This window comes from Formica exsecta, unplaced genomic scaffold (assembly GCF_003651465.1).
Source record: "Formica exsecta isolate Colony F162 unplaced genomic scaffold, ASM365146v1 scaffold98, whole genome shotgun sequence".
In the NCBI taxonomy this organism is placed as follows: domain Eukaryota; kingdom Metazoa; phylum Arthropoda; class Insecta; order Hymenoptera; family Formicidae; genus Formica; species Formica exsecta.
In genome coordinates this window covers 1,776,635-1,804,094 of record NW_021853741.1, presented here as the reverse complement: position 1 = coordinate 1,804,094, position 27,460 = coordinate 1,776,635, and the positions used below count along the sequence as shown (strand labels likewise).

General features: G+C 30.4%; 4 protein-coding genes across 5 annotated transcripts in view; 2 read left to right on the top strand and 2 right to left on the bottom strand.

Annotated features, from left to right (window-relative positions):
- Positions 1-9,180, bottom strand: part of LOC115245498 — a 30,618-nt gene extending 21,438 nt beyond the window's left edge. Inside the window, exon 1 of the mRNA XM_029823856.1 lies at positions 8,636-9,180. Within this exon, the coding sequence (XP_029679716.1) occupies positions 8,636-8,673 (38 nt within the window). The 5' untranslated portion in view covers positions 8,674-9,180. The remainder of the gene's footprint in view (positions 1-8,635) is intronic.
- A 1,749-nt stretch (positions 9,181-10,929) lies between these two features.
- On the bottom strand, positions 10,930-19,672 carry LOC115245497 (facilitated trehalose transporter Tret1). Of its 2 annotated transcripts, none has more exons than XM_029823853.1 (2): positions 13,328-13,605; positions 10,930-12,712 (listed from the first exon to the last, which is right to left on the bottom strand). In XM_029823853.1, exons 1-2 carry the CDS (start codon positions 13,376-13,378, stop codon positions 11,258-11,260), a joined length of 1,506 nt encoding a protein of 501 aa, XP_029679713.1. In that variant the 5' UTR covers positions 13,379-13,605; the 3' UTR covers positions 10,930-11,257. The 2 variants fall into 2 exon arrangements, with proteins under 2 accessions (XP_029679713.1, XP_029679714.1); XM_029823854.1 differs by lacking the exon at positions 13,328-13,605 and adding an exon at positions 19,514-19,672 and having other exon boundaries at positions 10,933-12,712.
- A 2,763-nt stretch (positions 19,673-22,435) lies between these two features.
- LOC115245481 (spindle and kinetochore-associated protein 1-like) lies at positions 22,436-24,184 on the top strand. The gene is made up of 4 exons (XM_029823830.1): positions 22,436-22,774; positions 22,869-22,990; positions 23,076-23,583; positions 23,730-24,184. The coding sequence occupies exons 1-4, from the start codon at positions 22,678-22,680 to the stop codon at positions 23,882-23,884; spliced, it is 882 nt and encodes a 293-aa protein (XP_029679690.1). The 5' UTR covers positions 22,436-22,677; the 3' UTR covers positions 23,885-24,184.
- On the top strand, positions 24,183-27,404 carry LOC115245474 (zinc finger protein 271-like). The gene is made up of 3 exons (XM_029823819.1): positions 24,183-24,388; positions 24,716-24,988; positions 25,121-27,404. The coding sequence occupies exons 2-3, from the start codon at positions 24,725-24,727 to the stop codon at positions 27,029-27,031; spliced, it is 2,175 nt and encodes a 724-aa protein (XP_029679679.1). The 5' UTR covers positions 24,183-24,388; positions 24,716-24,724; the 3' UTR covers positions 27,032-27,404.
- The last annotated feature ends 56 nt before the right edge of the window (positions 27,405-27,460 follow it).

Below are 27,460 nucleotides of genomic sequence, written 5' to 3'. Positions count from 1 at the left end.
GTTTCTTAAATGTGTGAAAATATTAAGTTTATATTTTTATTTAAATATAATAATTAATCAACAATTTAAATTGTTATTTAAGAAAAAAATTAAATATTTTACATGCAACATTTATAGTTCGTTAAATATTCGTTAATATCAGCTGACCGCCGTACATGATATTCATATACATAAGAAACAATAAAATCAGCTGTGCAGTAAAAATCAATATTACCTGATTTGTAAAATCAATAACAGATGACAGATCAGTATGTGTGTAAATGTAGTTACGAGCCTGAGGACGCGAATTCTACGCAATATTATTGGCAAACTTTGATCACTTATAACTCAAAAACTATTGTAGCCTCGATATTTCTGTATTAAGATTTTTTACTCCATTTTGCCTCTAGAATACGCTATTAAAATATTGTACGGAGGTTGTGAGACACCCTATATATTCGCACGAACAATCGTATGAAAATATTCCAGAAAAGTTCGCGCGTATGCAATCGACAGTCCAATGGCAAAGATCGCACGTAATTTTCCGCGATAAAAGATAGGCTATAACACATGATTGCTTCGCGAACAATCGGCCGAGTAAATATAGAAAGTACTAATGATTTTCCAGACGATCAGGCATTTGCGCGTCATTGTCATTTCTGATCCTGTATTTAATTATATATGGAAATGTGGAAAAAAATTTTACACGCGTCGATGGATTTCGCGGAATTTGTGATATGATTCGATAGTTTCGTCCGGTTTTGAAAGTTTTCGAATGAGCAATGTCCATTCATTCAGCTATGTTTGAAACCATTCTGATATCTAAAAAGAGATATTTTATTCTACACGGAAGTTTTTTCAGTTGTAATAGTTTCCGGAAAGGTTATCAAATCACTTCACGAGTTTTAATTGCGTTTCTATTATTTTTTTGTACACAAGGTCAATATCAACCTTGGATTTCAATGCCAAAAATGATCCTACGTAGATAGGTATGGTAATGACATTAGCGACACTATTGACACTTCCAAACATGTAACACGTGAGTTGGATTATGCAATGTTATATAGCAAAATCAATTGCTAAAACATCTTTTATATAAAGTCAATTTTTATAGATCAAAAATTGTATTCGCACAAACGTAATTTTTACAATAATGTTTGCATATTTCAAAAGAACATGCTTATCGTTAGAAGTGGGAATTATATGTATTATGCGTGTGAGTAAGAAATTTCATAAAACATCTATTACTTAATTACTTTACAGCGGTTCTCAAACGGTTATTCTATATCTCAGCGGTTATTGTAATAATATATAAGCATGCATAATACATAAGTATGAATACTTTTACATAATGTGCACATTTTTTTCTCTTGCTTGTCATAAATAATATAGCAAAGTGCAATTTTTTCATAGCAAAAAACATACTATATAAAAAAGTTTTAATTACACTGAAAAGTATGAATAAAAATGTATAAATATATTAACAGGATTTTTTTACTTTATCGTTAGATCTCATAATCGTTATATCTCATTCTGATATTTTATCACAAGCATACAAAAAAAAGCATATAAAAATATTTAATAACGTATAATAATAATGTATCTGTAGATATGTTTCTCTTCCTCGAAGCTTATAACCTTGTCAGTGCGAAAAATAAGTATGAAACAAATTTGCCCCCTTAGCTTTTCTAATTATAATAAGATTATATATGCATATGTGGAGTAACATAGAACTTATATAATTTTTACTTTATTCTTGGTGATATTTCATTTCAAAATATCATCATTATATAACTGTTATGTATCATTTTGATTATTCGTTTGATTCATTCTCGTCTTCTATATCGATAAAATAAAACAGTCTCTTTATATACAAGGCGGTTTGAAGAATGAATATGTACAACTAAAGTAATAATAATAATAATAATAATAATAATAATATTTCTGTTCTTTTTAAACTTTGATGTAAGATAAACTTTGATCTCATCAAACCTTATCTTGTATAATAATTCGTTACTGAATTGGTCTTAACATAGATTATCAACATTTGAATAAAGAAGTTTACTCTCTTAAAAATGTATTTTAAAATAATTGAAAAAAAAGCTATACACAAAATATCAAAATTATTTTTTTTCTTCAATAAAATCTTATTTTTTAATATAATCTATTAAAATCGTAATTTTTATATAATTTTATATAATGTTATATCTTTTTACTTTGCATTTTTTATTAAAATGTGTAAGTTTAAAAACAGTACAGCTGCACAAACATCCTTGATTTTCAAAGTTAGTCAAATTCCGCATTTTTTTGGATAAAATCCATGCCAGTGGTAAAAATCGATATTTTCCGGAAAAAATCAGCAAAAAAATTGATCCTTTCTATTAAAAATATTAAAATAAATAGAAAATCTTTTTATCTATATTCGTCGATCGAGAAAGAGTTTTCCAATTTAAGCTTTATCCAAAATATAAAATCCGTAATAGATTAGAATTTGACGTAACAAATAAATTGTTTTTTATTAGATGTTGAGAGAAAATGGTAAATGAAAACCAGATCTATATTGCTAAAAATTTTTGATTCTGTTACTATTACATTTTTCTTATTAAATCAAAAATTAATATAAAAATTAGTAACATTTATATCTCTCTAGTTTTTGTTTTAAAAATTTTACATATTAATTTAAATTAAAAGACTTTATTATTATATTAATATCATTTTTTAAACTATAGCGATTAGCATGATTAATAAATTAAGCAAAAAGTTATATAAATATATTTTGCATAAAGTTATATAAATATATTTTAATGTTATATCTTGTATATAGTTATTTTTATAATTTTTGCTGGTTTATTCCATTGAATAAAGTCCGGGACAGTAAAAACCGAAATTTACATGGTTTTTTCCACTCGCTGGACTTTTCCAGCCAACTGTTGATATGAGAAAAAGAAAAACTCTATCTATGTGCGTCTTGCACATTACACACTTCGCTGGCGAGCGCTCCAAACTATCGCGCAGGACGACGAACTTGTCGTTAGGATAACCTTTTCACATCCATATTAAATCGCCACTTAAAAGCAATTCGTCATGACTCCAATTTTTATGATAAAGACATGCTACGCTCACGTGATGGGCACGCGTCGATCAAGTGGCTTGTAAATGGTTTTCAATCAATAATGATATCAGTCACGCTAACGATCAATGGGAGATCAAGTGGCGGTAGGTAAGTATCATTTAATTATCATTAATCCCCGCAATATATCATTGCTCTTTGCGAACAACTCGCACTCTCGATTTTCGATAGGGCAGACATTTTTCAAGCGTGGTCTCATTATGTTTTGCGATTTTGTTATGCTCGATTTCATTCGCGGATGATATAAAAACGTATCGTAATAATTATGAAATAACTGAATAATTGCAAAACGCTCGTGCGTCAAAATTATCATATGTTTTACATACTGTTGTTGCGTTTATTTTTTGCAGTTCAATAGATATGATTATCACGAAAATGAAAAATTACTTTTTGTTAAGAAAGACTTCTTTTTTATAATAAGGAATCCATTTCTGAGACAGAGAGAAGCAAAGTGTACAATATAATTTATTTTCATCCAAGTCTTAATAAATATTTATACAATGCGATTACGAGATCTCGGGGATTTTATTGTCCAGACTTGCAAATATAAAAGTGAAATATAAACTTTGACAAGTTGTACTTATGCGACTCTTTATGAATATTCTGTCAAACTATATGTATGAACACACACGGTTTTATCTATTTTTTTCTTGAATAGTCTTATATATACATAGAAGAACAAATTCTGTAAGTGAAAATGTTAACTTAAATTTACATACAGTCTTAATTTTTATTCATGTTTAAGTTCTTTTCTTGATAAAACAGAAAAACAAAAAGTATATTCATGTTTTATATATAAGTCACATATAATTTTTTTACTGCTTAAAGAGAAAAAGAGAGACAGAGAGAGAGAAATAAAATATTATGTTATGTTATATAAAACTATTATGTAAGTAAAATAGTAACATTGCAGAGAAAGCATTGACGCAATTTACGATCTATATTTTTAAGGATATCGAAAATATTTTATAAACACGAAAAAGCAAACTCTATAGAGAATAAGGCGCAAAATAATACAAGAAAAACAGCGGATTTTATTTACTACAATATATTATGCATAAAGAAGGAGATGCAAATTCTTTTCCGTGTAGTATATATGTATCGTAATCGTGGGCAAATGATTCAATCATAATTCTGCAATAAACTCTCATTGTCAGTTGTAAACATGCGAGGAAGAAAATCTGCATTTTTGGTCATTATGCAGACATTATTTGTTCTTTAAAAAAAAAAACGCGAAATGGTATATAATATTCGATAAATAACGAGACAGATTGGTATTATTCAAGAATTTTTTTGTTCTTAAAAAAAAAAAAAAAAAAAGAAACTGTCAAAAGGATCAGCTGAGAAGAATCCCCATGGAAAATCATAAGAAGCCGTGTAAAATAAAAACGAAGAATTTGAATGCTATTTTCTCTCAGAACAATTCTTGAAAATAATCTTTCCAAAAGTAATTTTTTAGAATTATATATATAAACATATATTCGAAATTATATTATGTTTTCCTTTTTTTATTATATCCGCTTATTTGCTTAAATTTTCTTAAAAGCATTGAAATTACGATAAAAAGTGATAAAAATTTTATCAAGGCATTTTTAACATCATTGAAATTGGACGATGAGCGTTACGTAAGTGTTATGACAAATGCACGAGAGCGACATTCCAAGTGGAGGAGTTATGATATTACGACATCGGCACTTCAAGTTCGTTGAAACAAATTGAAATCGATTATTTGACCTTTCCGAAGCTGACAGTCGCGGGCCAAAAGTATCACATAATAAATCTCTTTCATTTCCTAATTAGTAATTGGGTTGACGCAAGAATACTTTCTATATATATTATCTTTCGGGAGCAAATAAAAACATCAACATATTCCATCAACATATTAAAAAACGAGAGATTAATTAATCTCCACGTCATGTATCTTTTAATGTTACCATTCTTCTATCAATTAAATCATAAGTCTAGAGACGCGGATGTTTAAATAAAAAAAAGGTCTCTCTGGAAGAAGAGAATATTTGTTGTACCATAAGAAAGAAGTGTTTTCGTAAAATATGATAAAATTGATAACCACGTCTTACTGAATTGATATGATCAATAAATAATTCAACATTAAAAATGTAAACTTAAGACGCAAAATTAAACATGCACTTATATGCATATATGCAATGCACGAAGAAATATGAGACTCACATTAATAATTTAGAATCTGCTTCTATCTGATGAATATTTGATTAATGATTTTTCTCGTAGCTTCCAGACATTTTACATACTTTAGATATTTCTAGTAAAACTTTAAAACAATCGCGATATTGTATATAAATATAGTAGTTACGAAAATAAAATCTATTAATTCATACTTCAAAGGAAGTCATAATCTTCGCAATTATTCTATGCAACAAAATATCTAATATGCAACAAAGTATCAAGAGATTCTATCAAATTACTTCGAGCATCTCGAATCACACATATAAACTTTCGATCTCGACACGTGCGATCAAGGAAAGGTCAGAATTTTTAATACTAATTATGTATTAATATTATATTATCAGATCTAATTGGTGAATATAACTTGCCGGCTATTCGACTTGGATTCGTCCGGATAGACTCGCATTATGGTTTCAATATTACAAGAATATTTCGCAGCAGCGGTGAAGTCGTGGCAATGGTGTCACGGGTAAAGTCACAGACGTCGTAATGCCAGACTTTCTACAGACGATGGCCAAGACCGAAAGGCGGGACGTGCTTCGCATAAAATTGCGCCGCGAATCTTTCCAAATTCACTCATCCAAGTGCTACTTTGCTCATCGCTGCGCATACAATCGTAATTGCATCCGCTAGATTATTTTAAATAGTAAAGCTGCGAAATACATATACACACACATACACAATAAGTATATTAGTTTTAATATTTTCATCCAATACAATATTTTCACATTCCCTGTTCTATTATTTCCTGCTTTAATCATTTTACTCTCTCGCTCTTGTATAACAAATATATATTTAAATAATTAATATATTTTTAGATGCTAAAATATGTGATATTTTTAGTTAATAAATGTATAGTCCAAGAATTACAGATATCAAATTGTTGAACAAGAATCTGCTACAAATTAGTTGAATCATCGGGAAATGACGCGGTAGAGAAATATAAATAATATTAAAAAATATAATTAATAAGAAATCTTTTAATAACAATATATCTCTCGTAATCATCTAGTGTAGCAATTTATAATGTTTTCGATATAAATAAGAGTCGCAAATTCTATGATCGCATAAGATTAATTGGATTTGAAAAAAAATCGATAAAAACTTAATAATATATTATAATTCATAATTACAGTTTGTTTTTTATCATTTCTTTTATGTTTATATTATTAAAAAGAATAACATAATCTAAATGTAACATAATATAAATGAAACATCTCTTGCACGAAATAAAAATCCAAATTGATAAATTTATATCATTTTGAAATTTTTGTTAACTCGTTTCAAAAAGAGAAGATTTTAAGGAAAAAAAAAAAAAATTGTTTACTATTGCAAATATAATACTTTTAAGAGATAAGTACAAAGATATCGATTTTTAGCACGAAAACGTATGACTCATTTGTATATATGCAGATAATACGGTCACGCTATGTTACGTGAAACCATTTACACTTCAAGTTTAATCTGCTTTTATATTATTCTTCCAGATAAATCTGAAATATTATCTGGACTATTTAGTTTGTTTGTATACACATTTGGCATCGTTAATAATATTGTTTGTTAGAAAAAACTAATATATATTTATAATTTTAGTAAGAGTGTAATATGTATATCGCATATTTTTCTCGGCTATTTAAACAATTTTTAATATTAAATTTATTACAAATAAATGTTAAATATAATTCTGAGTCATGAATATCTATCTATACATGATGCATTCAACCCGGAAATGCCTAAAGCGGAACTTGAAGAAGGCATTAATTAATTCGAATGTGTAATTACAAAGTTATATAGGTGCGTATCTAATGTTTCTCGGCGCGTGTACTCACGCGAACTATTGCGTACTTTTATCATTGCTTTTTGCAATCCATATAATTTTGCAAAGTTACAAGTTGCAAAGTTTATTTTCCGAAAAGATATCACGAACATATACATGTTTTGATACTTAAACTTGAATCTTGATGTTTTATAAGTTTAAAATATTGACCAGGTTTATCACGGGTATATGAGAAATTCCAGAGGAGCCGGACGTGTTCTTGAATTCGCTACAAGTCGTGTCGTTCATTTCCGGTAGCGCCGTGTAATTCGGGAAATTCTGAATATCTGCCGGCTTGAAACAAAAAATTAAGAAAAATATATAAATTTTTTTTAAAAAAAATATATATATATATATATATATATATATATATATATATATATATCGAAGAGCTTTGCGTAGAACATATATAACGGAGCACATTTTTTGCTCGACGAGAAAGCATGATGTGACTCTTATACAATAGCAATAGCATATTTGTATCAAAATGGAGCGCTTGGTGATAGAAGAGTCTCGCATTCTGTCGATTATCAAATGACAAAGCGACTTTTCATATATAGATTGTGATGTGGAAAAGTCTCGTTAAATCCACCATACATGGCCGGGATTATGTTGCAACGATCAAGCACGATTTCATTAGCTCGTTCGTCCACATTGCTCAAAAATTGACTAATCACACGCGCAGTCAACCGTCCGTATAAAGGAATAAAAACTATTATATTAGAGGCTAATATCTGCTACTGCACTAATCTGTAGATAGGATACAATATTTTCAATGCAATGGAATGTGTGATACCGGATGTCGTTTTTCGTATATGAAAAAAAAAAAAAACAAATGAAACGGTAAATAGGGTAAATATTTGATATATAGGGCCGACCTCACGAAATTTTTTGAAACTTATATATTTTATATATTTTGAGACATAGAAAACGAATCCGTTGAAAAAAATTGTCGTTCTTATTCCATTTCTTATTTTTATATTCCTGATTAAACATAATAATTTTATGCATGCAATATTGACGCCGAGTACATTGTTTGATTGATATACAAGAAAATAAGCTTTTTTGTTATGATGTTATTTATTGTATATTTTTGCTGTATATTGTTTATAAGAATTAAACGCGTGGGCGGGGGAGGGGCGAAGCCCCCCCTGCACCCCCGCCAAAAAAATTCTAACCTAACCCAAATCGAACTTTAATTTGAAAAGTGGAAATAGGTTTGGATTAGATTAGAATTTTTTTGGTGAAAAGGTGCAGGGGGAGAGGCGGAGCCCCTCCTTCGCTCACGCGTATACTTTTCGCTTCCATAAAACAATATTTAAAATAAACACATTAACACATTAACAAAAGAGAATTATTATCCCCACATCGTCCTATTTTATCAATATGAAAAAACAGAGGAACAAGAGCAACAATTTTTTTAAATATGTGAAATTGAAAAAAATTTTGTGAGATGGCCCCTATATCGAAGATTTATCAAGTAAGGAATTAGAGAAACTACATACCTGGCAGGATCAGCGTTCGACATATCCCCGTAATTCATTCTGTCGATTTTGTCTTGATCGTTGACGATGTACTCACGAGTGCACGCGCACCTAGCGAATGCTCTCACCGAGAGAAGAAAGGAAAACGCTGAGAAAAGAGACGGTAGATCGTAAGACCAAGAGAGACGATGTTCCTTCGGCTCACCGCTCCTTTATATCTTCGCGCGAGAGATGCACGCTGTGGAATGCAAGACTGATAAAACGATGCAGCGTCGTACGATGCGTTACGACGAAACTAAGACGACGAAGTTAAGAAGAGCGGGGTGGTGCACGCTTATACGGAGCATCGCGGAGCGGAAACTGGCAAGGATTGCAGATTGCAGCGGCGCGTATCTCTCCCTCTCTCTCTCACACACTCCTTATTCCCTTCTCTCTTGAATCAGGCGTGTTCACGCGCGTCCGACGAACTCCGACCGTCGCGATCACGGATCTTTATCGCACGCCACGTGTATTGACGCGTTAATAAACGCGCGCGGGTGGGATGGACGATATCGCGATGCACAGAAAACACACTACGGACACCGGTCGAGAGCGAGACGGATCACGCAGCCAGGCAGTGACAACGGCAGAACGGCACGAGAAGCGGCACCGCGCCGCTCCGCGCTGCCAGCTGGTCGTTCCCCCCACCACGCGCCCGAGTCGGACCACAATCCGCGAACGCGATTGGCTGCCGTGGACCACGCGAGCACCTCGTTTCCTCTCTGTCGGCATCGACGCGGCCTCTTCTTCCTATATTCCGCGTATATAGTTTGATTCATCAGACACATTCGCACGGTCACACCATCGGAAAATAGATCTGCACTGGACCGGCAAGACGATATATGTATAATTGAGATATCAAGAGACATGATAGTGGCTCGCGTTAAATTAAGCGTGAACTGTGTATAGATTCTACTATAACATATATCTCTGAAAAAATATCAGTGTATGATTTTTTATAACACGCGATGACTCCTTTTATCTATAGATTAAAGTTTTTAATCGAGATATATATGCACTTTAATTGGCCGTTTATAAATATTTTTGTTTTAAATTTCATTATCGAAATATATATACTTTTTTAATATATCATGAATTCTACTTTTTCTAAATATCCAATTTAAAATCATGCATTTCCACGAAAAGACACATTTTATTATATAAACACTGAATATATTCAGATGTCAATAGGTAAAACAATCTTATAATTTTTTTTTTTTTTTTTATTTGATCGTTTTTAGATACATGGTTTAATAGGTAAAAAAATTTTTTAATTTTTTTTTTTTTTTTTTTTTATAGACGTGTGTCGATGATGTCAATGGTTTTACCTGAATATATATTTATTCGTATGATATATATTATATATATATCACATGCATAGGACGTCATTTTCTGACATTTTTTTTTGGTTTGACGGCAAAAAATAAAACATCATATATATAGTATTTAATATATTATAATAACATATATTAATGTAATATATAGGTAAATTTAAATAATTTAATTTACAAAAATAAAGATTTTATTTATATGAAAATTATAATTTCTATAGCGAACGATTTTTACTTATTCGGAATATTATACAAAAATTTATATAAAATTAATATTTTAAAATATTGATTTAATGTTTCTTACTTACTGGGTTCGTATATGATAGATTAAACACTTTGAAAAACTTCTTTAATCTTCAATTTTGGCATATATTCCTTGTTTTGTTATAAAATAAAAATAAATCATACAACGAAAATGTAAAAGTATAGACATCTATGGAAGAAAATGCGAAACGAATCATAAGAGACTAATAATAAAAGATAGGATAAGGAGAAGTAAAAATAAGATAAAAACAGATTCCTACATTTTTGACGAAGGATAAAATAACGTCAGAGATGCTTCTGATGTTAATTTACAATTCAACAGAAAAATGCAAAAAAATTTAATATTTTAAATGTTTAACAATAATTTATTTGCAGTGGGCAAATAAATATCAAGCAAATGATATTTATTTGTTACATATAATGATTTGATGAATTTTATTTCTATTAAATAATAATGAAAATATAGTGATAACAATAAAAATAAAAGTTTATAGAAGGATCAGTCTTATTGTATAATAAAATCGTCAAATATCATTAAGACACTGATACTATCTTTAATCCTCGAACGACAAATCAATTAACAATATTTATGAGTCATATTAAAATTTCCCAGAGCTGAAATTTAGATTTTATGTGTTTCTTCAAGATATGATATACTATATAATGAATTAAATAAAACTTGAGAAAACAGGAAATGTATATTTATTTTCTTTTATCACTTTCGATGATATCCATCAGGTGAGGATTAAGATGGTACTATAGTATAATGAAATGACAATGAGGATATTGAACAGTATTATACATTATAAAATGGCAATCTAGAAAATTTGGAACATTATGTGGCCATAAAAATATATACATGTTGCGATACAAACTTGATACAATATTATCAATTTACAACGTATATTTTGTTTAAGTATTGTAACTTATATATTTACATAATTTATATATGTATATATATGTATATATTTACAATTTATATTTTTAATAGGAACTCTAACTCAACCTATTAATCATTCAATTCCCTTTGGATTTGATCCAGTGTCTTGCCCTTAGTTTCTGGGACCAAGAAATAAACGAATGCAATACCAATAGCGCAGAATAAAGAGAATATCCAGAAAGTACCATAAGATTGTAGAGCGTCAACCATGTCATTATAAAACTTGGTGACTAAAAAAGCTGCAAGCCAGTTGAATAGGCAGGCGCTGCTTCCAGCAATTCCCTTCACTTCTGGCGCGAAGATTTCTGGCATCATCATCCATGGAATCGGGCCAAAGCCGAAGGAGAACATTATAAGAAAAACGCATAGTGGAATAAGCGCAAACCATTTAAGATTGTCAAAGGCAGTATTATGAGTGATACAATAAAAGTAAATTCCAAGAATGAAAGTCATTAAAAACATAACCACGATCGACGTCAGCAGTAATATCCTTCTGCCCAATTTATCAACGACTAATGTGCTCAAGAAAACCGATATTACTTGTACCGCCCCCACAATAATAGATGCATTAGCGGGCGGTAGAGAACTTCCAGCTTTGGTGAAGATATCCGAGGAGTAAAAAATGATGGAGTTTACACCACTCATTTGTTGGAAGAGCATTAATCCATAAGCGATTACGAGGCCCTTTTTGACAGCCCGTGATTTAATCATGACAGCAAATGACACGCCGCTTTGATTGGTCTTCTCAAGTGCCTCGCGATGCTCCTGCAATTCGACCTCGACGTCATACTGATCACCGCGAAGTCTGGACAAGCTTTTTCTGGCAGCTTCCTCGTTTCCTTTCTTTAAGTAGTATACTGGAGTCTCTGGCATGAAGAAGAATACTGCGAAGAAGATTAGTGGCACAATCCCCGAAATGATTGACAGTGTTATCATGTTTTCCAGAACGGCCCCAAGAATGTACGAGAGCAGAATACCTACAGTAAGCATCAATTGAAAATAAGAACCAAGCATACCACGGATCTCGCTCTCGGCTATCTCTGATGTATATAAAGGGGCAGCCACGCAGAAGGCCCCACCGCTGACACCAGTAATGAATCTACCAAAGTAGAACATGAGGATCGAATTCGAGAAGATGATAAGCAGCCAACCAATAGTGAAAGGGACCACCATGAGTAGCATAGCAGTCTTTCTGCCAATCAGATCTGTCAGTATACCAATGGGAATACATATCGCGCCTGCTCCGAGAGTGGTGAGCGATCCTATCCAGGAGAATTGGCTTGGGCTAATGGATATGTTGTAGTCCTGCGCCAGATTCTTGCCATTCTCACCAGCAGGCGATGTCCAACCCAGTACCATACCAGCAGCGAGAGCACCAAGCGTTGCTGCTATGCCTGCCAGGTATTGTGGCAATTTCTTAGCTTTTTGGCCATTAGTGGAAACCAAAGTTTGTTGCGAGATACCGATCTTCTCAGACATGTTGGCTTGACCACCCTCTGACAGAAGTGGTGCGGTTTCGTCAGTCTAGAGAAAAACATTAATAATTTTTTTAAAATAAATTCTATTATATTTCATTAATGAAATCATATAACACATTATATTTCTGCTTATAAATTTATTTTTCAATACAACGTGCATAAATTCTTTAATAGTTTTGAACATGCAACTATTTCAAAGAATATTTTTCTCATGAATCTTGAATGAAAAATTTCCATCTTTAAACCATATTATAGATGAAATATTCCTCCTACAAATAGTATAATTTGTATCTGAAAAAAATGGCAGATCCTTATTTATATATAAAAATGACATGAAAGAATATTGTTGTTCAAAACTATCTTATATATAAAAACTTCGCCTTTTTTTTTCTACTTTCTTGTAACTATTATCTATACATATATACATATTTCTTGCAATAATTTTTATCTTCTTCATTTATGATTTGAAATTAAAATTGTGATAATATATAATATAATGTGTGAAAGTGGAATTATATTTAAAAGATTTATTATATTATCGTCGAGCGAATTTTATTATATGATTATTATCATGTCGGGAACAAAGATATTCATCGGAAAAACAAGGCATTGAAAAATAATGATATTGAAGGAACATATCGTAATGTTTTGAATTACATACATTGCATGTTGATGCCGCATTTTCGGCATCCCATATATAATTCGTCGCCATTTTGCGATAGAAGTCTGTAATTTTATTCTACTCCGATAAATTCAAGGGAAATGCAGCAGAGTTCAATTTATCGACAATTCAATTGACGTATCGTGATGTCATGTGATCATCCGTCAATCAGCTGATATATACAGATATACACACGTCCATTATCCATTGTTTTGTTGTCTATGCAGGCGTGGCATCTTGGACAACACGCAACATAGAAACACAACGCGACATGAAAAAAATACTCGCGCCTGTCATCTACCGACCAAAGCTAGAAATTAATTTTACACCGCAGAAAAATATCAAGATGAGGAGGCCTATTACGGTTTTTTAAACAAAGTGAAAATTACAAAAGTGAGGAAATTCACTAGAGTATCTACAATTTCATTTATCGAAATCTAGTAAATCTATTTACTTTAGTAATTTTCACCTCGTTTCAAGAACCGTAATAGGCCCCGAGAGAGCTTCTAGTAAGAAACACAATGTCACAAGATTGTCGAATAGAAAAACTTCAAAAATTTTCTATTGGATAACTAATTGCATGGCATTGTGTCTACCTGTGCTTTTTTGCTAAAAAACTTCCGAGAATACTAATCATGAAATTTTTTGTTCTATATATTCTTCAATTTTTTATGAAAAATTTTGCTTTTCATATTAAAAGCAACAAAAGTTAAAAAGCGATAATATATACTTTGTACAAATATAATAGTTGCATATATAAATAAATTGTATTTATTTTTAATAGATACATTTACTTAAAACATGAATCATCGATAACGTCTATTTCTGTTTTGTCGCATTTATATTATTGAAATTTATTATATTTTTAATTTTTATTTATTTTTTTTCGCATATAAATATATTAGCACAGTTAAATATACTTGGGGTATATTTTCTATTCTGCATGCGAATTATTTCCATGTCTTGGTTAACAGATACATTTAGCTTTATGCTGGCATTGATGATGAATTTGAAATTTGCGCTTATACCATATAATGAATTCAATTCTTTTCTCTTATAGAAAATATACTATCTTATGTATAGCTACACGCATACATATACGAGAAATTTTATAATCAGTTTTATATCAATATATAAATTCTTGAATTCAAGAACGTATAATACGTCACATCTGTACAATAATATAACACAAATCATATTATTGGGATCTTTCTAGTTCAAGAGATATGTGGTTATTTTATTGTTAGTTGTATATCAAAGATATCGCGAGATACGCGTGTATCGCATCTTATCTTGCGAAATTCATATGATTTTACATCACTGATCGTTGTTAGATAACATTTGAAACATTTACAATCTTGAATGTTTGCATGTTTGAATTGTAGTATTTAACAAGCATTAAATAATATAAATAATTTTTACGATACTAGATCATTTTGCTTTAAACATTAATATGTAAATTTTTACAAATAGATGAACATTTAGCGCATGTTGTTGACACACATTATATATACTTATTATTGTGTATTATTTATTTAAAAAGTTTATTACGAATATGTATTTATTTGTGAGAGATTTGTTCATTAATTTATTACAAGTTTTTTTATATTTTCGCTTTTCGGCCATTCATTATATGATCGCGTAAAAATCAAAGAAACAATTTTAGCAATACATCATTTATTGCATACGTAAAATTATGATGTATAACCGAAATAGCAAAAGATTACTCTCTGTAAATATATTACAATATTAAAAACTATTTCATTATGTGTGATGTTTCGAAAAAAAATTGTTTAGATAAAAGTTGATAATAGAGATACTATAAAACGCGCAAAGGATTATGTATATAATTGCTTTCCACTCCACTGCTAGAAAACTGCAAATTCTTATTCATCGTTCTGATTCATGAATAATTATTTTATATTAATATTTAGATAGAGAATATTAACAACTATATAGTAGCAGTTTTATTTTTTTGCTTTGCTTTAGCTTTCGATGAAATGCTAATTTTTTTATTGCATCATATATTTTTATAAATATAATAATATCGTAAAGTTGTTTTTTTTTCGTAAAGTTTATGGAATGGATGGCGAAATGCCATTGTGTAAAAACTCGTTTGATTACATATACGGAAGTTACCGCGAAAGAATTTAACATTGCATTTTAAATATAACGAGCGACAAGAACAAGACGTAGATACCCAGACAGCACAAAACGTCCTCAGGATCATCCTGAATATGTCCAGGATGGTTCAGGATATTTGTAGGAAGTTTTAAGATATTATTATAAATATATTTTATGAAAATTTAATATGCATACATGATTACTTTCGGTTATGTAGGCTATTTAATATAATTTAGAAATTTTAAGTATTGTAATAAGTATTAATGTCCTATAAATGTTCCCTGGATAACCTGTGAATGTATGTCCTGGATGCCCTTTGGACGTCCTAAGGACATCCTTGTGCTGTCTGGGTATAATTCTTGTAATACGGTTCTTTTTGATAATAATGCGAATTACATAAATCGTGTTTGACGCAATCGTTTTTAGTACATATTATTATTTTTATATAGTACATTACATGCAATTTATATATGCATGCATAAATATTAGTTTGTTAAAGATTTGAAAAAAATTATCTACACAAAAAATTATTCGTGAAATTAAATAAAAATTGAATCAGCGCACAACGTGTGTGATATTTCATTATTTAGTGTTATCAACGAAGATATTATTCTTAATAGCCTATTTACAATGTGATTTTAATAACATATAAATTTATTGCAATTTTACTTTTATATCTGTAGAATATTAGTTATTTCTTTATGCATAGCTCATATATCATTTTGTTATCTGGGATTGTGAACCTTCACCTTTGCAATGTAGCACTATTAGTCTTCATCAAACTCCATATTTTCTTTTTTATTACTGCAAACTCGCTTTCTAAGCTTTCTGATATTACAATTCTGTAAGCCATTAAATGAACGATCGATATATTATAGTTGAATATATCATCTGATTTGTGTGACACACAATTTCTTTATAATTCAAATGTAAATATACACATTTTTTTATTCTCTTCTTATTTATGTGTCTTATAGTTTAAGTAATATTATAAGAATCTACTTTTCTGAAAATAAATTTAATTCTAAATTATAATGGAATTTTTCGTAGTTATTTATTATTTTATCGCGATAAACGTGCTATGTCAATATTTTCCTACGATACTATGCTTTTTAAATTTATCGCGTGAAGATATGAAATTGATGGGAATATTTGTTTCTTTCGACTCTGTATTTTTTCTTATCTGATATCTGTGGAAACTAAATAAATATTTTCATAAAAGTCGAGCCTCCTCGATTTGAATGAGACAATCTTCCGCTATTATTTTGTCCTATCTTCGCGAGATTCATTTTAAGGCAGAAAAGTCTAACATAAATATTTGCATATTTTATAAATAGTTATGATATATATTATAAATAAAATATGAATATTCATAATATGTTTTTATTACGATATTATTAATATTACGATATATTAAATATGAACATTATCGTTATTTATGTATCGTTATTTCGTAATGTTATCGTGTGATATATCGTAGACATATCAATAGAATATAGGCAATGTGGCATATAACGTCGACAAAAAGTACCAACTTTAAAATGTCTATGAGATTAAACGCGAATCTGAAAGTATTAACAAACTTTATTGCCATTATTTCTCACTTGATCAATACAATAAAGTTATATGAATTGATCGTAAAAGAAAACAAATTTTTATATTTGCGAGAAATATATTTTTCATATACATATATTTCAATGAGACGAGTTTGTATGATCAAATATTTGCGTTTTCATTTTTAAAATATTGTAATCAATTTTTCGACTTTTGAACCGTCGTGTCATAATAGATAACACATGCATCACTTCAAAAGTTTAAGCAAACAGGATGCATGATAATCGAAATTTGTTATATATCATATATTATGTTATCATGCATCCCGTTTGCTTAAATTTTTACTTTATATGTTTATATATATATATACTTTTATGAAAATATTTACCTAGTTTCTAGATATCAGATAACAAGAAGAAAAGAATTGAAAAAAGCAAAGACTATATATATATCCTTTTATATTAATTCCAAGTGAGAAATCTTGAGGGACTGATGTGTAAGATTTACGAGAGAAATTTACAGGTTAATTTGCTTACAAGTAAATTTTGACGAAATTTAAGTATCTGTTAAACTGCGATTACGTATTCGTTATTGTGCACTTGTCTTGCTAAATGCATAATAATATGTAATCTTACCATGGGGAGATAGATCGTTCGTAATGTATATAAATTTTTTTATAACAAATACTATTTTTAAAATATGTGAGCTGCTGCGAAAAAAATATTAAGTGTAAATTATGGTATTAATGCGCGTTTTAGTTATAAATAATATTATGTAATTGAAATATGTATATATAACTTTTTTTAAATTTCGTTTTTATATTAATAATTATATACAGACATTCATAAATCCATGAGTAAGTGTGATATATAAGGCTCTAACATTAATTAAATATATGAGCGACAATAATGAATAAACAAAAAATAGTAGGACAGCCGTTTAACAAAAATAATTTATACGTAGCAAATTTTTTTATAATGTATGATTATCGTTTCGAAAATTTTTATTATAATATTGTTTCTAATTATATTTTATTGATAAAATATATTAATTATTCGCAGCTATCAAAGCCTGTCAAAGGTTTAATTAAGAAAAAAACAACATCTTTTATTTTGAATAGCACATCCGTATTTCAATGTTAAAGCTCATCAATCGCGCAAATATGATTTATGTAACGATATACAGTTTCTTATGTAAGTGGCAACACATATATGTTAGGTCCCATCCATAATTTTTGTTTTGTTGTATTTTTCCGTCTGTCGAAACGGCTACCGGCGACGGGAGCTCGCGTCACGCGAAAAATGCAGAATCGCATGTCGAAATAATGCCTGGCGAAATCACAAGTAATTAAACAAACGTAACAGTTAGACCGGTAGTGAGCGGCTAATTTTCCCCTTATCTCGTATACTTCATGACCGCGATAACGTTTAAATCAAAAGCACTCGATACGAATACGAAATCTTACTCGTGTAAATATTATCCGTCAAATTACAAAATTCCGAAGATTTATTAAGTCATTCTGTTATATATTTTCATATATTTAGTTATCAAGAGACATATTAACCATCGTCGTTCTATTTCTTATGCATTGATATATCTCATTCATTTTGAATAAAAAATGTCAGATATACCACACAACATAGATGAATATATAAATTAAAGTTTAACATATGAATATATTCATCTCTACTTGTGCGATATGCCGATTTTTAATGAGATAAGGTTCATGAACATTAAAAATGGCGCACAAAAAAAAACATTGACGCGGGCAATTGCGTTGAGCTTGCAGAATAGAAAAAAGGCGCGATTAAGAAGTATGTATTTGATAATGCAATAACGTTATATCTTAAATTTTATTTTACAGTTAGAGTACCACGACGAAGACGGAATGTGCGCTAAACTCGTTTCAACATGCGTATTTTTTTATAAAAATGCATGAAATTACATCGTGTGACTATACTTCTATTGTTAAATATTATTAACGTGCTATTTGTCATAAACTTTTTTGCGCACAATGCCATTCATATTATAATAATCATGTTTTTTCGAAAAAATCCACAAGAGAGAAACCTGCGGCTCTCTAATATATTATTTTATTTTTATATCTTATTTTTTATTTTTAAACTTGAAAGAGATCTAACAAAAAATATGCAAATAAACACATATTAATCAAGATATGTCAGGGTCAAATTTGCGACATATATTTCGAGTTTGCAAAATAAAATTTAAATGTCAATTAAGGATATCGATGATGCCTAACGAATATGAAAAGGATTAAAAAGTATGAAATCTGTTTCTTTCCACTTGCACTATTTTCCACACTTTCACAATAAAATAAATACACGTGCATTGCAAAAAAAGAGACAACAGGAAAATAAAGAGAGTGCAAAAATAAAAAATAAGAAAAAGAAACAAATCTGTATGAACGAGAATACTTATGCAATTTATGTTATTGTTATCGTGCGGCCTAACATTAATCTGACTATTAAATTGGAACTGATTACACACCGAGATCTTTCTCCGTAGGTGTGCGAGACCTTTTCGTTGGCGTCGTTGCTGCGCGCAGGAAACAGCTTCCAGATTAGACAGAATTCGAACCCTTACACTGGTCACTGGATGTCGTAGCGTGCACAATAGCGCACGATGGAGTATGTAATGGTCGCTGAACGCTCGCAAAGCTAATCATTGCCTCGGCAAGAACGCAGTTCTTATCAGCCGCATGCAATATGTCGAAACGCGAAGATATGTACATATATCTTGATTTAATCGACGTGGCTGTTTGCGTCAATGTCGTGTAAATGGGTCCCTCGTTTGCGAAATAATTTTTTGCAACGTAATTTTGTTGCACGTTCGCGCACGTTCGGAACAATCAATTCGGATGCTCGTGATTGATGTTTTCGCGGAATGGATTTTATCCTGCGCTTCATATGTAATAATCGCGTATAATAGCGCGAAATTATCGCACTGGCAAGATATGCAATTAGATGAGCCGAGCATCGCGGAAACTGGAGGTACAGAATCATCATTCTATGTATGTCTAGATCGCGTATTTCGTAAAACAAAACATACGAAACATAAAAATAAATAAACAAAGTTTCGAGTATCTTAAGAAAAAATATATCGTTTTCAGAGACATACTTTTAATTTAAAATCATTACACACAATTTGCATTTGAACAAATTTACCCTAAAGATCAAATGTTGCGTCTATCGTTTTATTTTTACAATCTTAATCTATATCAGTAGACTTATATTAATAGTAATGAAAATAGTGTAAAAAGAACCAGTTGATAAAAAAATCAAATATTTTTCTTCTCTATTTTATCTTCTGATATTTCTTCTGTTCTATTAGGATTTCTGAGAGAAATAAGCCGCGATGTTAAAAGTGTGTGACGTACATCTTCTGTTGCTATCCCAGACAGCACAAAACGTCCTCAGGATCATCCTGAATATGTCCAGGATGGTTCAGGATATTTGTAGGATGTTTTAAGATATTATTATAAATATATTTTATGAAAATTTAATATGCATACATGATTACTTTCATTTAAATTTTAGAATTTGTTCTTTTTAACGTGTGAAAAATATCCCTAACATATCCTATAGAAATCCTTAAGGTGTTCCACAGGATCTCCCTGGATTCTCTAGAGGCTAGTGTACGGCTATCATTTATTCTTCCTCAGGACATCCAGAGGAGATCCGAGGATTAAAATAGGATATCCTCAGGATATCCTACATGTATGTCCTGGATGCCCTTTGGACGTCCTAAGGACATCCTTGTGCTGTCTGGGATATGTCCAAATCACGCGTTTTGCAGTATCGCCGGATATTGATATGAAAATAAAAAGAAACTGAAAAAAATTGTATTAATGTAAATTCCATATAACCAAGAAAGAAATAATGAAAGCATATCTACATTTCTGTTGTAAAACGTTTGCAATTTACATTTAAGGGAATTAGCATCTCCTTTTATGTATCGATATAAATTTATATTAGAAATTTGAATCTGTCAAAAAAATCTGCTCTTTTATCCAATATAATTTCCTTGTGGATTTGTGTAACTCTGATTTATTTGTATACCACTTTTAGATAACGATATGATATGATATAGTAATGATTGTGATATGATAGTGATATAATATGTTTCTAAAATGCTTTCTGCAGTGATTAGTATTTTTTATTTTTATATCACAATTCATAGTATTTGTGTATCATTGTCATAACTTTGCGCAAAAATACAACTTTGCGCGATATAACTGATAAATTAACTGATAGCTTCTACTATTCCCCTATCTTTCTTTTAAGAGGTTTAGATGTATGTATATAAATATCAATATAATTGCTGAAAATGCGAGCAAAATGGATATAAATACATTCAAAATTTGCCAGTATGCTTGTGGTTTTATTTAAGTGACGGATAAATCAATATTTAATGGATAATGATGTAATTCCACCACTTGACCTTGGTTTTTAATTTAATCATATGCGACACATTTCAGATTCTTTTTTCTGAAAAACACATCATTAGATAGTAATTAATATAAGATAATGTTTATAATTTATATGCTAATTTAATTATCATAAATTATTGAATATTTTTTTTCGATGGAGACTGATTTTATGGAGTAAAAAAGATGAATAAACATCATCAGTTTCTGAAATATCTTAGTAACTTATCGATAGTATAATATATATATAGCTAATGTAGAAAGAAATATTTATTTAATAAATAACGCATTGTTTATTTATATTTATTTCTTATACGCGATAATTATACGAAAATGTATAATATTATAATACCTGCATTGCCATATTATTCTGCACAATTTAAATTTTATTAGAAGACGTACATAAAAACATTTATACCAGACGTGATCGAAATGGACGAATCAACGGCCAGTAGCGGGATCCAGTAACTTGTTATTGACAGTTTTCGGTATCGTTAACTAACGACAGCCAATGGCAAGGACAATTCTGGTAAAAAGCGCAATTCTCATAGGCTATCGCTCGCTAACGACAACGATAATCGTCGCTAAGATGTTTAGAGAATCCTGCTACTGAATAGAAACTTCAAATCTATCTGTTCATCCAGGGTACTTTCCATCAAGAAACGCCTAGTTACAAGTGTCACATGATTGGCTATCGTATAGAAAAACTTTCGGGATTTTAGAAAATCTCTATTCGATAGTCTGTGTTTTCTTACTAGAAAGCACTCTTATTCTTTGTCCTGATTGGTCAATTAAAAGTTATTTCACCTCACGGGTAGGATTTTTGAACACATCCCTAAAATAAATGAAATTATTAGTCGATTTCGGAACATAACATTTCACGGTGATGGGAAATAAAGGGTGCGTTCCGTTTCACGCATTGAGCGCATAGATCGCCTGGAAATCTATAATATATGTTACCTGAACTATAGATTTCCAGGCGATCTATGCGCTCAATGCGTAAAACGGAACGCACCCAAACTCAACCGCTTTGTCTGACGAAAATTCAAATTTAAAACGGCTTGTTATGGGATGATACGTATCAATAAATATAACCTCGATGTGATATATAAAAAAGTTTTCTCAAATAATCTGAAATAGATTGAAGGCATATCCTAAAAAGAATATATATATATATATATACAAAGTACATCATCTCATGTTATTTGTGCAGTGAACTAACAATATGGATAAGCAGGATAATAAGGATAATCTAGAAGAAGTAATTGATAAGCAATACAAGAGAGTACATCAACTTAATGCAGCTACAACATTGATAAAGAGTATGTCATTATTTTGCATTATTTATTACTTATTTTGTATTATACAGTTTCAACAATATAGTACTAATTTGAAATCATATTTTATCTTTTATAGGTAAACACAATATAAAAGATGAACTTCAAGAAATACATAACAAAGTATTGCAAGTCTCGTATGGTATTGATAACATGAGGACAATTTTGAAGAGAATGAAAGAACAGAATACACATTCTAGAGTAAGTTTGTTAAATTGTTTATTCCCAAAGAGAGAGTTTTTTCTTATTAAAGAATTGAAGAAAAGTTAGAACTTTATATTTGCAGAAATTATTGTCGCTGATTGAAAGTTCGAACAAAAGAATTTTACACCAAAAGGAGAATGTTCCACCCGAGCTTATACAAGGCTATCAAAATGCTGATAAGCAAAAAGACGTTCAAACTCAAATCACTTCTGCTACAGCAAAAAGTGCTATGAATTCAACACACAAATTGATGGGGCAACAACTATCTGCTAATAACATATCTGCTATATACGATAGTGATATTATTGAACAAGAAATAATAAAAGACTGTAAAAGAACACTTTTCAATGAACCAAAAGTATGCCCAACGATATTATTTATCAGTCCAGAAGAATTTAATAAAGTGCCTAAATACATTATTGGGAGACAAACTTTGGAGACAATTAATAATTTGATAAGTGATATAAATAATACGCTAATTACAAAGTATACGATCTTATCATTGGGGAAGGCTGCTGCTCAAAAGAGAGGCGAAATTAATCTGTATCTACAGTATAAAAAACAAGAGTATAATATTAAAGAAGAAAAAGGTAAATTCTCAATCTCAGCAATTTTTGTTGTATATATATATATGTATATATATGTATATATATATATATATATATATATATATATATATATATATACACATATCACATGTATATATGTATATAATTTATATCAATATGAATTTCAGGATACTTATACTTCTTCACAGCTGAAGATTATTATAGGCAAACCAAAAAAAAGATTGACAAGACTAAATTAAACTTAATAACTGCATTGCGCCATTGCAAGCGTTTACGTGAATGCAGAACAAAAAATGAATTGCGATATGTTATAATTAATTAATATAATCTTTATTTTTTGTATAAATTCCTAATCTCTTCTATCATTAATTAATAACTTTTAAATTAAATAATTTTTTCTTATGAATGAAAAAAAGTCATAATTTATTAATAGCGTTATTATTAACATATACAGGCTGTTTAAAAAAAAAGAAAGAAGAGTTAGAGAATTTGGAAGAATATATAATAATCATTAAATTAAATACAAATCAACATTAAAAAAATGCTTGCTATTTTTATAACATTACATTAATAACAGAATGCATACTGGAAAACTAATTGTGTACATAATAAATATATATATATATGTATCCTTTTTTTATATCTACTCTTTTATATACATACAATATACATTAATATCAGAAGACAAATGAAAAAGAGATGGTCAGTTGTTTCTAGTTACCTAGCCAATTTGTTTGTCATTGAAGAAGTTGAATGATGGTAGCACAAGAATATTGAGTTTGCCATGAAAGAATATTTGAATATTTGTGCTCTTTTCAAGGAAAAGGTAATCTGCTCCATTTTTTCATTGCAACATTTCAAGTATTTTTTCGCTGATCTATGTACAATGTGTAAAATAAATTTAAAACATGTATAGTAATATGTGTGTGCATTATAATTTTATTTTAGATATTTGATCACCAATTAAATACTTATAAAAATGATGAAATTATATTAAATATTTATTGTGTAAATAAGATGTAGAAAAATTATTCATAGTTTCTAGATGAATTTTCTAACAATATTTTATATGGTTGGTTTTTGCACATGTTTAATATGTAAAACTCTGCTTTGCAATCGATTATTTACAAAGACTGTTATGAATGATTTGCAGCTATAAAATATGTTCAAAGCAGAATCAATTAGTACACTAAGTGATCATGAAGATGATATTGATGATTTGGATGGCTCTATTGTATGGTCCCAAGAAGAACCACTTTCTTCTAACGAAATATTAGAATTATCGACCCAAGATGAGAAAGAAGATAGTTTAGTTGCTTTCTGTCGATTGTGTGCTGGTCAAACTACTAATCCAATATATATATATTCTGAACTCGGCGAATCAATGAAATTGGCACATAAAATAAATACATGTCTAAGTATTAAGGTACATATATATGTTTATATCTGCTATTAAATTTTTATAAATATGTACTATATATATTATAATTGTTGCAAATATGTGTACTATATAAATCCTTGTAAATATATGCACTGTATATTATAATTCATATTGCAGATTAGAAAGACAGATCCATTACCGAAACAGCTTTGTTTGACTTGTATCGAGAAAGTAAATTGTTACAATAGGTTTGACACACAATGTATTAAAGCAGAGGAAATTCTCTTGACGATGCTAAAGGAGAGACAATCTTTCAATGCTTTCAATCATGAAAATCAAATTTTATCTGACCGACAATCCTGTCCCTTATGTATAAAGGGTTACATGAACACATGTGAAAACATGTCCCAGCATGTGAAAGATATAGAATTATACGAGAACGATATAATCTTAGAAAGCAGTGACGAAGAAAATATATTTAATAATATAAATGTCGATAAGGAAAAAGGAAATTGTTCTATTATGTTACAATGCCTGGGAAATAGGCAGAAATATTTAAAATGCGGCGCGTGCATGAATCTCTATCACACTAAGGAGACTCTAGATGGTCACAAGTGCAAGCCCAGTATGCAGAGCACAACGAAGCCGTACAAATGTTTTACATGTGACACGACATTTAATTTCGAGGAACGTTTGAACTTCCACACGCAATTTCACAAAGGTGCGAAAGCGTTGTATTGCGAAATCTGCAAAATAACTTTCGGTAAAGAGTTGAAGTTATTCTATCATTATAAGAGATATCATTCCAAGGATGTTAACATCTCGTGTCTGCAGTGTGGAAAATTATTCGAGAATCAAGAGGTGCTCCGTATGCACATTTGCGTGGACGGTAAGAATCGGCCACACATTTGCGAGGTGTGTAACAAAGGCTTTTCCGATGGTTATACCCTGAAGCGTCACATAGTGACGCACCTGCCAGAGAAGCCTTACAAGTGCTCGCAATGTTCGAAGAGCTTTACACAAAAGTCGAGATTGAATAAGCATGTTGCGAGTCACTGCATCGTTATTGAAAACAATCAGACGGTCTGGAAATGTGTTCAATGCGGCGAAGTATTTATCTCTTGCGATGACGCCGATGGTCATTGCAAAATACACGAGGATAAGATCACGTTAATTGAGGAGTTATCGATATCGAAATTGTATCATTGCGAATTCTGCAACAGTCACTTCACCGAAGTGGACAACCTGAAGACTCATCAGAATAGACACGTCGTCGAAAAACCGTACACATGTAACATATGCAAAACTACATATAAATCATTCGCAGAGGCCATCTTACATTGGAAAGAACATCAAAGATTGTTTAAAGTTCTCGTCGTCTTTCTATGCGATATTTGCAACAAGGACATGAAGGAATTATCTCTGTTGTATAAACACAAGCAAAAGAGACACGATTATGCAGCCAGATTATCCGAGTTTGGCGATGCAAAGTTCGTATGCGAACTTTGCGGAAATATATTCGACAGAAGCGAGGATATACAGGATCATGGGCGAGATCAGTGTTCCAAATTTCCCTGTGATATTTGCGGCAATCTACTGCCCACGGCAAATTCGTTGAATGCTCACAAAAGGCGGCACAACGGACTGCGACCGTATGTCTGTAATATCTGTGGAAAGAGTTACACTCAGTCCAGTCACATGTGGACTCATAAGAGGTTCCACATGGGCGTCAAACCTTACGCTTGCGAATATTGCGATCAGCGTTTCACGATAAAGCCGGATTTGGCGGATCACACCAGGAAGAAGCATACGAGGGAGAGGCCGTTCAAGTGCGATGTCTGTAATAAGGCTTTTCTCACCGGGTCCGTATTTTATCAGCATAGACTGATACATCGTGGTGATCGTAGATACAAGTGCCATTACTGTGAAAAGGCTTTCACCAGAACGGAAGCTTTAAATAATCACATTAAGATACATACCGGGGAAAAGCCTCACGCATGCGACGTGTGCGGTAGATGCTTCAGACAGAAAGGAGATATGAGAAAACATAGACGCACCCAACATAATTCTAAGCAGGATACATCTTGAAACTTTTGTCATATTTCAAATGCAGTGTGAATTATGCTTTTATCATTATGGTTGTATTTTAATCATTATGTTGATAAATAACAAATATGTATATAATAATCTATTCGTGCAACATGATCATACTATACTATTGTATAATGGATACAGAATCACACAAATTATTAATTTATCTCTTTTATAATAAACAACAAAATATTCCACGCACACAGGGAAGAAGAGAGAAAAGAGATTATAAAAAAATAATATAATACTAAAATATATAAGACAACATAAAATAAAAAAGGAAATGTATAAGTTAGATATAATGTATTGATACATAACATATTAAAAAACAATTTATGTAATATAAACATATATTATAAAAGATATACAATAACTGTATACTGTCATAATTACTGCGTAATTATTTCCTATTTATTATTTATTTAA